The sequence below is a fragment of the Falco rusticolus genome, chromosome Z (assembly GCF_015220075.1).
Source record: "Falco rusticolus isolate bFalRus1 chromosome Z, bFalRus1.pri, whole genome shotgun sequence".
Taxonomy (NCBI): Eukaryota; Metazoa; Chordata; class Aves; order Falconiformes; family Falconidae; genus Falco; species Falco rusticolus.
This window is the reverse complement of record NC_051210.1, coordinates 19,117,817-19,133,680: the sequence shown is the minus strand read 5'-3', so window position 1 is coordinate 19,133,680 and position 15,864 is coordinate 19,117,817. Positions and strand designations below refer to the sequence as shown.

The window sequence follows — 15,864 nt, the reverse complement described above, 5'->3', positions numbered from 1 at the left end:
AACCCATACTAGAAAGAGGAAAAGATGGTGTCATGTTCCCTCACCCTTCAAAGCCAAGGGAGAGGGTGGGTCAAATGAACTCCTAAGCTGTTGCTACTTCAAAGAAGCTTCACAAGGCACTAGCTTCCCTATAAACTAGAATTAGATTTAGGGCACAAGAGGGGAGAAAAATTGCAACTCATTACTTTCATAACTAGAAATAACTCTTTTACAAACCAATTCTGTCATCCAAAGCAACAATAACGGAGATCCTTCAAAGACAGTAAAGGCCAGCTATTATGCAGAACATGCTTGATAGCAGCTCTCCATAAAGTAAAAGATTGACAAGGTACGTAATTTGTATACTACCAATTATAACTGGATGCTTCTCAGAAAGGTTCAAAATTGCAACCTAAATAAGCTGCATTATTTGCATTCTGCTTCTTACAGATTTTAGACAACAAAGAATAATCTGAAGGTAAACGGGAGAGTAATCTGTGTGTCAATACTGATGAAGATATGTAAGAAGAAATTGTATCCTTGCAACAGTGAACTGGAAATGTATTGATCAGTCTGGTCAATAAGTAGATTCCTAGCCATTTGTAACTCAGTATTTCAGCGCTCTGCAAATGCATCTAGTCTAATTGCTAACAGCAAACAGTATCAACTTGCAGAATCAAAATGACCACACAGGTCCACTCAAGAAATGAAAAAATTCTAAAGCTTTGTAAGTTTGATAATATTCATATGTGTTAATGTACAATTCAAGGACAGTCTGTCATTTAGATGCAAACAGAACTGGTATTGTGCAGTCAAGATAACCTCACATATCTGCAGAAAAATTATGCAAGACTGACTGTGATATGTGACCTGCATGTGTATTTCACCATCTGTTAATATAAGGCCAATGAACTAAAAAAAACCTTTCTATTTAACAGTAGTCAATGGAGAAACACATGCAGTATTTACAGCTGCAAGGTACCAGAGACAGAGGAGAACATTCCCTCATTTTCATTTATGTTCCTTCACTACCATTACAATGAGTTCATCACTTGAACATTAAAAAGCAGGAACAGAGAGTGGCTGGGAATCATCATCATAGACTTCACATGTAAACATGAACTGGCTTCCATACAGTGGTCTTGTCTCAAAATGGACACCAGAATCTAACCAAAGCTCTCAACAACTTATAAGGCTTGTAGTGATATGCAGAAGTTTTACACTATCTTCTCAGTACCACAAGCTTAAAGAAAGTAGAAAAAACCTTTTCTGTTTCCCAGAATGTACCCAGACAGAGCTCCCACTCAGCTGGTGAATAGCTTAATCACACTATGACATCCCAATGGATAGTTACCTGGTTATTTCTTTTTTACTGTGAGAGACCAATTAAGACAGATCTCTGTAAAAAGCACTTGAAACCTAACAATTTCTAAACTACAACATTTCTGATCCAGTCCACCTACATAAGAAAAAGAAAAGCTAAGAATTCAAGAAAACAAAACCCTGTCCAAGAGCAATTTTAAGCCTTTATGAGTTGCTTGAAAGGGATGCAGTTTTTCTGGATGACCTGAAAGTGATTTTTGTGGAAGCATTCATCTGCTGCCAGCCACTACCATGACAAAGGATGTCGACCACATGCCCAGTAGTGTGAAGCCATAGTGAATAAATTACCTTTGCTTCCTTACTCATCTTTCAAATATCTCATCTATGCAGCCCTGTGCATATTTATACCTTCCTGTGCAGCCCCACATTATCTTCTAAAATCTGGTATCTACTGTTATTATATCACATTCACTGTGCTGCTTACCACAAATAGACATTAAACAATCAACCATTTTACTATTCACTCCTGTGTACTTGCCTTAACTTGCAAGTACCCACTATCTGAGAAGGTGCTTAACATGACATTGCTAGAACATTAGAAACACTGTTCTAAATACCTTCCCCTGTTGCATTGAACAGTCCACACATCCCACTTGAATGTTTCCATGTTTTGCTCCAGGGATTATCTGTAATCTTTCAAAGTCAGTCCCCAGTACTACAATATCACATCCCGATGCATATGCCTAAAAAAGAAAAAAGAAACAAGAATTAAGTAGATTTATCTACTTACAGCATATCAGTGAAGTACAAAACAGTATAGTAGTCCATACATCCTATCCATGAATAGCACTACAAGTACAGAGGTATTTGCAGAGATCAAATAGATGTCTACAATTAAAATCAAGTAGCAGAGGTGGCAAATTACTCTTTTCCATGCTTACAAGTGCATCACAACACCCATGTAACAAGCAACAGTGGTTCAACGTAGAAGAGGCAAAAAAGATGGAGTTATGAAAACATCTAAGAGAAAAGAAAAAGCATGAAGAACAAAGCTTACACAAACTAGGACAAAGTAATATACTTCCCTAGATTTGAGACAGAGGCATTTAAAAATAAATTTTTGGAAAGGGGGAATAGAATTGAGGAGCTAAAATGGTACAAAGCATTTAATAAGGAATGCAGAAAATGAAAAATTCAAACAGGTGACATTGAAGCTCAGTTATAGAAAAACAAAACTGCTTTCAGACTAGTTGAGTCTGTTATTTGCACTCCATGGACTAGTTTTATTCTCTCAAATTCATATTGTCACTACTTAATTTGATACATGTAACACATTCACAGAGCCAGCTGGTTGACGACTGCAATATCTGAGACAAAATTTCTTTCTGTCTTTACCAAGTTTTGTTAGAAATTGAGCAAAGATTAAAATGGAGAGTAAGATTAAACACTGGTGAAACTTGCAGAAACAACAGTGAGCAGAATGATCCAACAAGCATACAGAATATAGTATTCAAGGAGGGAAGTCCTAGAATAAGGAATCCACATCCATTAGAAAGTTAGAGCCAGGAAGCCAGCAACAAAATTAAGAGCAAACACAACAGTACTCTGGTAGAGAGTGAGAGAACTATAAAAGGCCAAAAAGTGTCATTTTAAGTTGGCCAAAAGATTCAAGAGCAGAACAGTCTTACAAAGACTGCCGACAGAGGGTTTCTGTATACTAACATAAATGATTGTGCCTTAGAACTAACCCTACTAATTTCTAGTGTATTAACTAAAAACTTTTGACTTCGAAAAAAGAAAAATTGAATGCTAGATGTGAAAATTCAAAATCTAATGAATATGTTTTCAGGCGTTTCGTATTTTACCAAGCCTGACTTAGACTACCATACTATTACATATATTAAAATAAATAAATAAAAAAAATACGGAGATTTCCAACCAAATACAGTCTTCCCCACAGAGTTCAGTAATACTTCACTAAACAATTTACCAAGAAGACTGCTATCATCGTTCTCAGCCAATATCCAGTTACTACCTTCCAACCAGCAGAGCACCAGCCACTCTTAAAACAACCTGATAATCGAAAATGCTGTCTATAATGCCTCTGCAAAGTAAATATAACCATATACTTATTTATGATCATTTATTATGTCAGGTTTTTGAGCCCCTTCCTGTCCTGTCACCTTTTCAGCTTCAAGAAGAGGTTCAAGCAGTGTAATTCCTCCTGTCAAAAGAGCAGCATTTAGTACAAATTGACATATTAAACCACCAGCTCCAAAGCAGTCTCATTTAAAACTCAATCTCCTCTTTTGGAACAAGTAGTACTTTCTTCAAATGTTAAAGTGATTACTTTGATATTGCAATGACATGAACTTTTGGCCTGTTCCTCACAGAACACTTCTTTCTTTAGCTGAAAACCATCTCACCTGGTGACTTACTGATTAATGTCCTTGGTCCACCAGGTAAAAGTTATTCAGAAGTACCATATATACAGTTTACACAATTTTCCCAAAGCCATTTTGTTGAATTTAGTGTTCTATATGGAGGCAACTTTAAAGGGGGGATGGGGGTGGGGAAAGTGCTTCACTTTAAAGACATAACATGGTTTTATTAAAAATGTTTTTAGAAGACTGAAGAGTCAAAGACTGCACAAAGCCCACCTGCTCTTTTCTATGCCCCTCAAGGCCTCATCAGCACTTTACAGACTTAGATTTCTCCCATCTGGTTCTTTCCATTTCCGGCTTCAGAGGCACGCCTGAGATCATGTAGCACCACAACACTGCAGTATTTCCATCATGGTGAGCAAGAACTAGCATATATAGTACCACATTCTACTAGCAGCAATCCTGAAGTTCATAAACTAAGCATTCGAAATGAATCAAGAACTTTACCAGTTTCAACATATACAAAAAGTCCCGAGTACACTTGGCATTTTGTACTGAAAGAACTCTAAAGTAACAACCAAACACTACACAATGGAGTCTTTAGGAACTGGTATATTCATCAATGTATCAGGAACAGGGACTTAACAGTAATAGTATCAGAACTCAGGCTATCTCCTGCTAGACCAGGCTGTGCTTGTAGAAACAGCAGTAACTAGCCATTTCCTGAAAACATACCCTTTATGAATATAAGCTCATGCCTAAGAGCTGTAGCTCCTCCTCCTTTTTGCTATAATTAAACCTGAGTATTATTTTTAATACTCATTTCTTGCCCAAGTTCATATGCTGTGTGTTGAAAAATAAGTTTGTGAAATCCAGGTGAACCTTCTGAAGAAAAACTGGGGAGTATCTTCTCATCCTAGCAGTTCTCAGTTCTAACAAGTAATTGTAACTGCACTTGTAAGAATCCAGACCAGGATGGGAGTAAGAGGAGTGCCCTTTTAAAATCTTACACTTGGAAGAAAGATACATTCATTCATTCCATCCTTACATTCTTGTAATTCTCCACATCACCTGAAAAAACTGACATTCAGAAAAAAAAAGAATCACTTCTGACATCAATCTATTAAGATGGATTATATCATACTTGGTCACTTTGACTTCTCGATCCCCAATAAGCTGCAGAACCACTGACTTGCTCCTAAGCCCGTAGAGCTGATGTGACCCCAAAGAGGTAGAAAGAAGGAAAAAAAAAACCCAACCCACAACCAAAACACCAAAACCATTTTCAAAGAGCTTCCAAATATAACTGCAGCTAAGCAGAAGGATGATGACTTGGAGGCTATTTTTGACACTTAGTCAATGTTTGCCTGCAGAAGAAAAAAATTAAAAGACAAAAGGGAAGGGATGCAGAGGGGAAGGAAGCCATATATATTCAAAGAAAAAACAAGTGTCTGAAAGGAAGGTAACTAAGCTGTCTGGCAAACGAAACTGCAACAGGCTCCCTTTCTACTGTTGCCTACCATCCAAATCCCATTACACCTCACACTGACCAGACACTTTGGGAGGGAAGTTTGAGCATTTCCCTCCTCCTAAGGTGTCCGTCCTTCAGTTCTTTGCTGTCCCCACTGCATCCCCATTAGGCTGTCTCTGTGCAGAGAAGTCAGATTCTCACAGAGGCTCACTGCAACCCAGCCTCCTGCTCTGAATGAGGTTTCTAAGTAGCAGTATCCTATAAAGACAATTCTCTAAAAGAGCACAAAACTTACTGCTGGACTAATTTTACACTTACATTTTTTTCACCTGAGAAATTCATATGAGTTATTTTAGCACAGTAAAATGGAAGTCAGTACTCAGGACTAAGAGAGACTTTCTATACCCTAACAGTCTCTCAGGTATAACAAAAATGAATTCTGCCTACCAGTCAACTTTACCTGCTTTATACTGCAAGACTTGTCAACAATAGTTCACATGTAATTAGTTTTCATTTTGATAGAAGCTATTGAGATTGCATTTTTATAAGCTATGGAAACTAGGAAAAAAGGTAATTCAAGTGTTTATTATGTGTAGGGCAAGAAGCAATTTCAGAGAATAAGTATTTCTCGTATCTATACACTTGTCTGCATTACCTGGCCCTTGCAGGGGGACAAGAAGGGGGGGCACAAGATGGTGCCATGCAGTTCCACTGGGAAAGAATTCCTAAATAAATATTATATTAAAATTTTTAAAAAAACCAGCCTCAAGATGCCTTTCAAAGCAACCAGAGCCTCTAAGGCTGATTTTGGCAAGCCGTAAAAGCCTTTCACCTTATGAATGTCCTAGAGTATTCACAAGAAAGTTGTCTTTGCACAATGGGACAAGCAGATAATATTGACATTATCATGTTCTTGGAATGTTTATTAAACAATGTTTTGTTCTTCTGTTACACAAATAAACAAGACAGAACTAGTTCAAGCAGCAAGAGCATGGATTTCACTAGCTGGTGACATAGCAAAACAAGCCTGAAATTAGGAAGTGAAAGATGTTTCAGACCTGTGAAAATAAATGTGACTTTGCATGGGGTTTTTTCCCCACAATTTCTACCCATTCTTTTATTCGGATGTCAGATCTTATTTCTAAAAATCATATTTATTCGGAAAAGATTTTTCACAATAATACTGCTTTAAAAGCATGTTAGTTTCAACAGAAATTAGTATAGACAATTATATGAACAATTCTAATTTCTTTCTCAAGATATACACAACTCTTAAACAGAATGGTAGTGGCAAATTGCTCTACTCTCAACAGAAGAAAAGCAAATGAGCAGAAGTCTTGACCTCTTACATAGTATAGCACCTCTAAAGCAATTCTTTCCCTTACACTTGACCCTCTCTATATACTTCCATGTACATACATACAAATTTTTTCCTATAGTTTCTGTTACAGTTAAATAAGGACTGACGCATTACCTTGTACAACTTGCACAGTTTATTTACCTACATCTCTTACATGAAGGGCATAAGTACACCTACCAAATGGCCAGCTATTATCCACAGATGAATGCAGTAGTATGTGTATGCACACATACGCATTTATAAAGTAATACATATATAAACACACACACAAATATATATAGGATGAGCACACAGACCAGAAATTCAAGGCAGAACTCTGCCCTGGACCCAAGGGCATACAGAACCACTAGCTGAAGCAGATCAAGGACTACATTTAACAGTTCACAGTAACTAACTTGGAAATGTTCTCTCCGTGCTATAGCTACACTGGAAGCTCAGTGGTACAAGAACCCACATTTAACTTTGCTTCTTCTGTTTTGCCGCTGATTCATTTACTGTATTGGAAGTAATTCTCAAGCCACATCAAGGCCAATTTTATCACTGATGGATCTCAAGGGTTCTTTTGTCCCTTGCAAACGAAATCAAGCAAGTCCCAAAGGTCAGGGTGCCAGGGATCACAATCAAATTGAAAGATTAAAAATATTTTCTCTAAATTCTGTAACAGCTGAATAATAATTCCATCAAATGTTTCAAAGTGGAAGTTTACAATAGCTGTTTTTACGACCTTTACCACCATTATACCTTAGGGAAAATTCATTTCCCAGTTTAAAAAAAAAACCACCTAGTCCAAAGAAAAGCATTGTAAACTATGAACAAAAACTTACGAGCAAAAAATACAGAAAAATTCATCTTTATAAATTACATCAGGTACCTGTTTCTTCCACTGGACTGAGCAGATACACATGGTACCTCACTGAATTGCTCTATTACAAAAAAAATCTCACCCATGCAGATATAAACTTGCACTATTTTTTTTAGCATGGTCTCTCCCCACCCCCTTGTGTCAAAACTTACACCAATCCATGTATTACATGTAAACATCTTATTTAAAAAAAAATAATATTTAATCAAGAAGATTAAATAATTTTAAGAAACACTTAAATCATGCTTTCCTCATGTTTGGAAAAACAACAACTTTCTAATCTATCAAAAGTACTGGAACTAATCTACTCCTGTAAGTGGCAAACTGGTCAGTCTCGCACTTGCATTCGAGTTTCACAAACTGCATTTTTCATTGAAGTGTAAAGAGGTTTTACCTTTATTGTTCTTGTTGTTATTCAGTTAAATCCACTTCTTAAGTTCAGAATAGGTTAACTAGAACACGGGGGATAAAGAAGTATCAAAAAGGTTTCCTTCCCTTTTTCCCAAGAAGCGGGTATAAATAGTGTAACTTCTTGAGTTAAGTGACTCTTAAGTTTATTTTCTTGACTATAGATTTGCATGGAGTTCTAAATATAAAGAAAATGTTAAATATTTTCTATACAGACAAGTAATTTTACTGAGCCACAGAATCTATTTTTATTTATCAAAAAAAATTTTACTAAGCTGGAAATCTTTGTATCACAACCCACAAACTTTGGAAAATTTGACTAAGCTATCCAAAAAACACATTTTCCAAGTGCTTTTCAACTTAACATTTGAACTTCACAGTTTTATCAATCATACAAAGTCCAGGATGAGTTTGACCACACACAGAGAGGAAGTCTGCACAGAAAATATTCTGGTTGCACTGAAATAAACCATGCAATTTATATTTGTTTTCCAAATTTTTACCCCTACAAACAATCAAATCACTCTTTTGTCACTTCCATTACCAGTCTTGGGACCTGTGGTTGTAAAGTCGCTATTGCTTACAGTGATTTCTACCACCCCCACTCCCTTCTGATACTTTGGAAAAAAAACAAAAAGAAAAATTATTATATGACAAAAGCAGAACTGAATAAACAAAAATGCACAAAGCGAAGCAATCACAAAAGTGGTATCAGTGCTGGTTACCCAATACCTTAAATACAACTTAAGTAATAACTAGTACAGTAGTATCCCATGTGATGAACTCCCTGAACTTACTAAACAAATGTTTTCAGATCTGGAATATTTGAGCAGAAGACCAACATGAGAAAGCAAAGGATGTATTCCCCCGTGAACAAGTAGAGGGAAAATTAAAAAAAAAAAAAAAATCTATTTCAGGAGAAGCACACAGAGTAAACAGCTGAAGTGTGACTTTTGAGGGCTGAGTTCTCACTCATTTAGTGTGCCATACGTTACTAAAGCCTGCTCTCAGCAGATAAACAACAGGCATGCTTCTTATGATGTCTTGATGGTTATGAGCCTTTTCCTATATAAATAAATACCTAAATAAAAGGTATGGCAAACCCTCTTCATCAGTGTTCCCTTCAAGGAGGCTCATGCTCCACTTGACACTTCACATCATACAAAAAAGAAGGCCCAAACAACAAACCTGCACACCATTAGGACAAGTATCTCAAATACCACCTTAAACCAGAACCTCACCAACTCAAAAGATGCATACCAGTTTAGTGGGTATGCACACTTTTTATTAGTTTTGCTTCCAATTTTTCAGCACTTAGGAACACTTTATAACAATAGCACTTGTTATTTCTGGCCTAAAATGGTAATATTTTAAAACTTTTCCCCTTAAATATCCAGTACAGCCTATCAGACAATGTTGTGAATCATACAGTATCCAAAAATATCAAGATATTACAGATCAAGTTCTTGTCAGACAAAGCTAACTCATCCTACCTGTACAGTACATAACCCTGAAATGCCAACTCCTACGAGTTCTCAGCTACAAAAACTGGAAGCATAGGTGTTTGCCGAGACATTTTTCTTCTCCATTTCAAACATATCATTCAACAGTATTAATGCTTACATCATAACTTCAGATATGAGGAAACAACAGTCCATTTTTCTTGTCAGATCTTCTAAAGATTAAGCTCACCATTTATTTCCAACAAGGCAGAAGTTAGCTTCAGTATATTTCACTTCTTAATCCTTCTGAGCCATCTCATGAACTCAGCATTATAAAATGAGTAACAGCAACAATCAAAAAAAACTGAAGCAGTTAAGGATATTTTTGTTAGTGGTTTTAAAGCTGAGGAAAAGAAATTTATTAACGACCTTCTGGGGAAAAGGACAAAGGATGATGAATGTGTCTATATGAAACATTGTTACTATATTTATGTCAAAATAGGGCTTGTAAAAAAAGGACCACAGCAACTGTTTCTGAAAACTGCAGTCCCTTTCTCTTCAAATAGAGACTCTTATCCATTGGGGACCTCTTAACACCTTTGATAAAAAGTTACACCATAACAGAGAGAGAGGACACTTCAATTTCCCTTGAAAAAGAATTGATTCAAAATGGGAGACCTAACAAGAACATACTTTGAGAGCTTACTAGTATTTCACTGCAAAGCACATCTCCTCGTCGCTTACCAAATGGTTTCCCAACAGTGATGGGTCTTTAACATTTCTGGATATGCAAAATCAGGAAGTTGACCACAGCTGGAATTTGAAGTCCCAGCTGCTGCAGAAATCTTCCAACACAAACTTATTTACAGCATTCATCTTTTGGAAGCAAGCACATCACCCGACAAGGCTGCAGATAAACAGACGTTGCAAAGACAGCCTAACTCTGGGAAAGCAGCTCTCGAGTGCTTTGCCCCGAGCGCTGACCGTACCTCACCTTCCCCGCGCTCACACTGCACCGCTCCGCAGAGCAAAGCTGCAAGCACCCAGCTGGATTTAACCGAGTACACCAGACAGGACAGGAAAAGGTAGGCTTCTGAATTCTTGCACTTCTGTCTGTCGTTCCCCTACAAACCCAAAACCACACTATGCAGCAATTAGGGGCAGCCGTAAAAAGTAAGGTTAGAAATACTTAGATGTAGTGCACCGATAAACTTTGCTGTGTTTTTATTTCAGTCCTCTTCAGTCCAAAACGGAAGGTGGGAAAGGTATACTTCGGAGGGAGGGTGGGATGAAAAACACAACAGAAGTCGGTTTACAAAACAGAAGTGAAAGGGAAGAAAATAAACACTAATAAAGGGCTTTGACGTTCGCTAAATACTGCGCGTGTTCTTCCTCCACGCCAAGCATAAACATCGACGGGCAGTTCGAAAATGGTTTTAAAACCTCAACGCTGGGGCACCGTGTTTCAAGATCTGCTTCAGCTGTGACCAGTGAGGGTTCCAACTACGCCCCGCCACAGAACGGCGCACGTACCGGCTGCGTTTATGTAACCTCTCCCCCAAGCCACCATGTTCCCGCGTCAGCCAACGCCGCCGGAGCGGCATGTGTGTGCGCGCGCCCGCCCCGCGCCCCCCGCCCCGCCCCCCGGCGCTGCCCGCGCCCCTCAGCTCGGCAGCCGCCGCCGCCGCGCCGGCAAAGTTTTGCGCGCCTCCCCGGCCGCCGGCGGCGGGCTGGTGGCGGGCAGGTGTGCTGCAGGCCCTGCGGGGAAGCCCTCCCCCGGCGGCGGGCGCTGCCGCTGCCGGCCGCTGCCGTCACTGGGGGCGAGCCGCCCCGCTCCAGGGGCCGGCAGCCGCCGCCGCGCCTGACACAGCCGCTGTCGGCGCCGAGGGAGCGCGGCGCTAGAGGCGCGGCCCCAGCGGAGGCGCCCGGGCCCCGACGGAGGCCTCACCGTGAAGGGCTGGTCGTGCAGGTTCCCCACGGAAAAGCAGTTGTCCCCGGGGTTCACGGCCCCCGTCAGCACCTGATGCAGGTTCATGTCGACAGGGCGCAGCCGGGCCGCCGGCCCCCACCGCTGGGCCGCCGCTCGTTCCGCGGGCGGCGGAGGAGGTGGTGGCACATACTGAGGGGCGGAGCCTCGCCGGGCGGGCGGGGCGCGGAGCGCAGCGCCTCCTTCCACCGGCCGCGTCGCCCGCCTGCCCCCTGCCGCCGCGCCTGCTCTCGCGAGAGCACGCCCCGGCGGAGCCGCCGCCGCACACCGGGCTACGGCACGAGCGTCGCACATGCGCGCCTGCCGCACGCGCCGCCAAGGGAGCGGGGCGACAGGGACCGGCGCTGCCTGCGCATGCGCGGCCGGCCCGGGCCGCGGGGGGTGGGGCGGAGGCGGTGCCGCCCCTCAGGGCAGGCCGGGGGCGGCGGGGCTGTTGTCCGGCGGCGTGGCGGGGGCTGTTGTCCGGCGGCGTGGCCCGGGCTTTCCGGCAGTGCTGGCGGCCGGTAGGGCGGGCAGCGGGGCGGTGTGGCGCGGTGACGGCTTTAATGTGCTTGCTCAAACAGCCTTGGGAGACGCGGCCTGGGTTGGGTGGCAAGGGGGTCGATGTGGCGCGTGGGCTGAAGGAGGGGGACTCAAAACCTGTCAGAGCCAGCCGCGCCTCCTCCCGCCTCGCTGGAGCGACCCAGGGGTCGGTAGCCCTCACAGGAGTCGGTAGCCCCAAATACGCCCGCCTGTAGTCCATGCATTTTCACAGGTGGAGGGACTCACCTGCAGCCTTTCCACGGGCCGTTACAAGAGGCAGCATCTGGTGGTGGGAGCTGCAGTTCCCTGAGGTTTGGGAAATGAAGATGAGGCCTTCCTGGGACAGCAGGCCAGCTGCAGGCAACTGGATTTTTTACCTTTCTCATAACACGAGAAAAAAGAAAATGAGAGCTATCTAGGATGGGTATCGCTTTATGCGCAACTTAAGCAGGGGAATAGTAGAGGCCTGTTTGGTCCAACGAGATTAGATAAGGTCAAGTCAGGCCCAAGTGTGACAGGCAGTATGTGTGACCTGCATGTTCGGATGACAGGAACGTCTTCTGATCCATCTTACCAGGGCACCTCACCGTTTAAGTAGCAATTTGCGTCTAAATGCGCTGAAAGATGTCTCCCAGCTGTGAGAAGGCATGGCCATTTTCTCTGCTATACTGAAAGTACTTCACGTCTTTTTATCAGTATTTGTTTCCACTGCAACTAGTTTTTAGTATTCCATCAATTTCTCACAGAAACTTTAGCATTACTTGTGTTTTCTCTTGTAAATCACAGCTCCCACATTGATTTTCATTCTTAAATTATCCCAGTATTGAATATTAGAGCCTCCTTCTGCCTGCCAGCTGTTCCAAGAAAGAGTGTAAAATCAAAATCATTTCATGATGTATAGGCATAACTTTGTGTGTCACATCTCACAGTATTTAGGAGGTGATAGTACATATCTGTATGTGGCAATGCTTTTTCTCCATTTTACTTGCCTAGTCCTTGTGTAAGCAAGGTCAAGCTCATACCCTTTCGGACATGGTGTCTCACGCATCATTTTAGTAAATATAAGCCTCACATCCTTTGAAAAGTATCATGGTGAGATTGAAAGCATCTCGCCATAACATCGATAGCTGCAGTAATTCATGCAAATGAAAGATTCCTCCTATTTTCTAAAGCCTTCTGATGTGTGAAATATCACTGTGTGTGTAAAGGCATTCCTTCAAAGAGCCATAGTTTTCTCATGATGGTTATAAACTGCTAGCACCCTAACCACTTTTGATTTGCAAAGGATCAAAAAGCTTATCAAATTATCCTATCAATGAATAGTGATCTTACCCTTGCCAGGAGTGCTGATCCTTCTGTCAGCTGCAGAATCTCATAAAGCATCTTCAGTGGATGTTTAAGTTAACAAAAAATGTTTTCATTGGGTTCTAAGGAAGAAAGTGAATTATGAAAGAAAACAGTAAGAGGCCCTTAGCTGTGATTTTCAGGACAGCTGTCTGCTTCTGGGCTGAGACTGTGAACTGCTCTGGCTTTGGCTGCAGCCAGCTGATACTTCTTCCCACAGGGACTGCTCGAGAATATGCTGGACAGAAAAGGTCAGAGATCCTGTATTGGTTCTTCAAGCCTTATTCACTCCACAGGTATAAAGCACACAGGATTTGCAGTATGACAAGATAGGGTAACATTAGAAAGCAATCCGAGACCCCAGTCTAAGGAAGATGAATTCAGGAAGAAGGGGAATCTCTGGACACCCAGTAAAATAATGAAAGGAAGAGTTTTAACGATAACTGCTTTTTAATCTGTATCTAATTACAACACGATATGGTATGTTTACAACTGACACACCCTAACCTGCTGATATGGTAAGGAAATACGGAAGTTCTCCTTTCCTTGCTAAGTAAATTTGACTTTTGTGACTATTCAGATTAATATGTTTGGCTTAGTTCGTAACAGAAGGGACAGTACTTTTTATCTTCTCCTCTGTGGATAGAGTGAGAGCCTATGTAATGATATGGCTGGCTCCCGTCCCCTTCCCACATTTGCTGCCGGCAGTGAGCTGTATTGCAGGACCTCTCCTTGCTGCTGATTCCCAACACTGCTGCTGTGCCTCTTAAGGGCAGCCACCAGAAGTGGGGTTTGGGCACATGTCCTTCAGTTTGGTGCCCCTTCTCACTTCTCTTGCAACATCTGTGAATTCAGCCAGAGACAAATTATGCATTGTACATGTTATTATAATATCAAAGTGAATATGCTGTTGGACACTGATACAATTAAAATCCGGCCTGTGCAATTTCATACTGCAGGCATTTTTTAAAAAAAGCTTAAAATGATACAGTATGATTAAAGGTATATTTATACACTGTCTTGTTGACAAAACCACAGAGGTTGGTTTTTCTGGGAATTTCAAAACCTGACAGTTATTGGAAGGTAAAAAGAAAAAAAATCTCAGAAAGCTCATAACCACCACAAAAATGTTTCATGTGCTTTTTGTTCATTTTGCATATTTTCCTTACCTTCTCAGTAAACATTTTTTTCCAAAAAACCCTTTGTTTCACCTCTCACTCAGAAGTATCTAAAAACCAGAAAAGGCATTGAGTTTGCCCAACAGGATTACAAAATGCCATCCATCACAAGCTCCTTTCCGTTGTTTAGCCCCCTAACCTCAGTAAATCTTCTTTGAGTCCTCCAGGAGCTGTAATTCTCACAAGCTGCTGCCTCCTGTCATTCACAACTGCTGCTTAACGTGCTCATTCAGTCCTTGCATTTGGCTTTTTAAAGGGGCACTATACAAAATATTCTCAATACCAGAATAGCAGAAGACAGGAAAAACTATCACTTCCCAATATTTTAACATAGCGTGGCTGTGGCTGTTCTGAAAATCTGCCAGAATTTCAGCATTTGTGCATGCTTGGAAGTGAATGATTTACTGCTTTTTGGTTATTGACCAAAGCATTACTTTTTCAATAACAATGATGCCTTTGAATACTTCAAAAAGCAGTATCAGGTATATACATACTATTTTTTTATCAGTAAATCCTGTTTGTATTTCCCTAATAATGTCCAAGGAAAGTCTAATTTTAAATCATACTCCCACAAGTCTCTTCTAAATTCAGAATTTCACCTCTGCAAAGCAAATCCATATTAACAATATTCTTCAGTGTAGTGCAGTAGAAAATCGATGTATATTTGTAAATTATTTCACTTGCACAAGTACAATGGCATACTTTGTGTTCTTTCTGTACAACAAACATCCATGAGTCACTCATTAACAGCAGTGAGCTCACTTATGTCAAGGATACACAGGCAGCTTTGAAAGAAGCTGGCATTTTAAGTGGCATGTTTATAGTTTGTCTACAGTACTAAAAAATTTTATTTTCTTCCCTGATTTTGTAATAATAAACAAGAAGCAGGGAATCCTGCTGCCGTCCCCCAGCAGTGCCCCCCCTCGAATTTGCCCCCCCCCCCCCCCCAGTTTAGCACATTTTAACTTACTTAGTCTGAAAACAATGTACTACTACTGGGAACAACTATTCTGTCTCATATACTCTTCGACCTTGTCTTTGCTGCCCTTGATCTTACTGCAGGGCTTATTTGGTTTGTGAATACCCAAGACAACAGTCTGACCTTGGTGAGGGCAAGAACAAAAAACCCTATTGATCTCCCTAAGATCTGGAAATCCCCCTCTGTGCCCACATTGAGAATAAATTGAGGAAGCACTTGATTTTCTTTTTGAGCTTTTGTAAATTTTAGCAGTGTAAAAAGAGTCAAAACACAGCATGACCTCTTGGGAAAGCATGAAATGCATAAATACATAAACACTAACATTTAGTAGTACTCCTAAACAGTTAACTGCTTTGCAAAACCTTTCTTTGCAAAAAGCTTGCTTTGTTCATGTCTTCTGTACCTAGTGGTTTGTATCTGTAGCCTGCAGGTTAGAGTGATATTTGCTTCTTTTTTTTCCACTGTTGCCATGTGGTGAAAGACATTTTGTTAACAGCTCATGTTGCTGTCACATCTCTTAATATGTCCTGTGCAGCACATTCTCTTTCACTGCATGTATTATAACGTTTACTTTGTGAAGGACATATATGCTGACTGGTATGGTTTCTTACAAGAGATTAGTAAA

General features: G+C 40.9%; 1 protein-coding gene across 1 annotated transcript in view; it reads right to left on the bottom strand.

Moving 5' to 3' along the window:
• The window catches only part of DMXL1 (Dmx like 1), a 76,192-nt gene extending 64,828 nt beyond the window's left edge, over positions 1-11,364 (bottom strand). Inside the window, exons 1-2 of the mRNA XM_037373815.1 lie at positions 11,178-11,364; positions 1,920-2,045 (exon numbers count right to left, since the gene is read on the bottom strand). Of these exons, the coding sequence (XP_037229712.1) occupies positions 1,920-2,045; positions 11,178-11,264 (213 nt within the window). The 5' untranslated portion in view covers positions 11,265-11,364. The remainder of the gene's footprint in view (positions 1-1,919; positions 2,046-11,177) is intronic.
• Between the last annotated feature and the right edge of the window lie 4,500 nt (positions 11,365-15,864).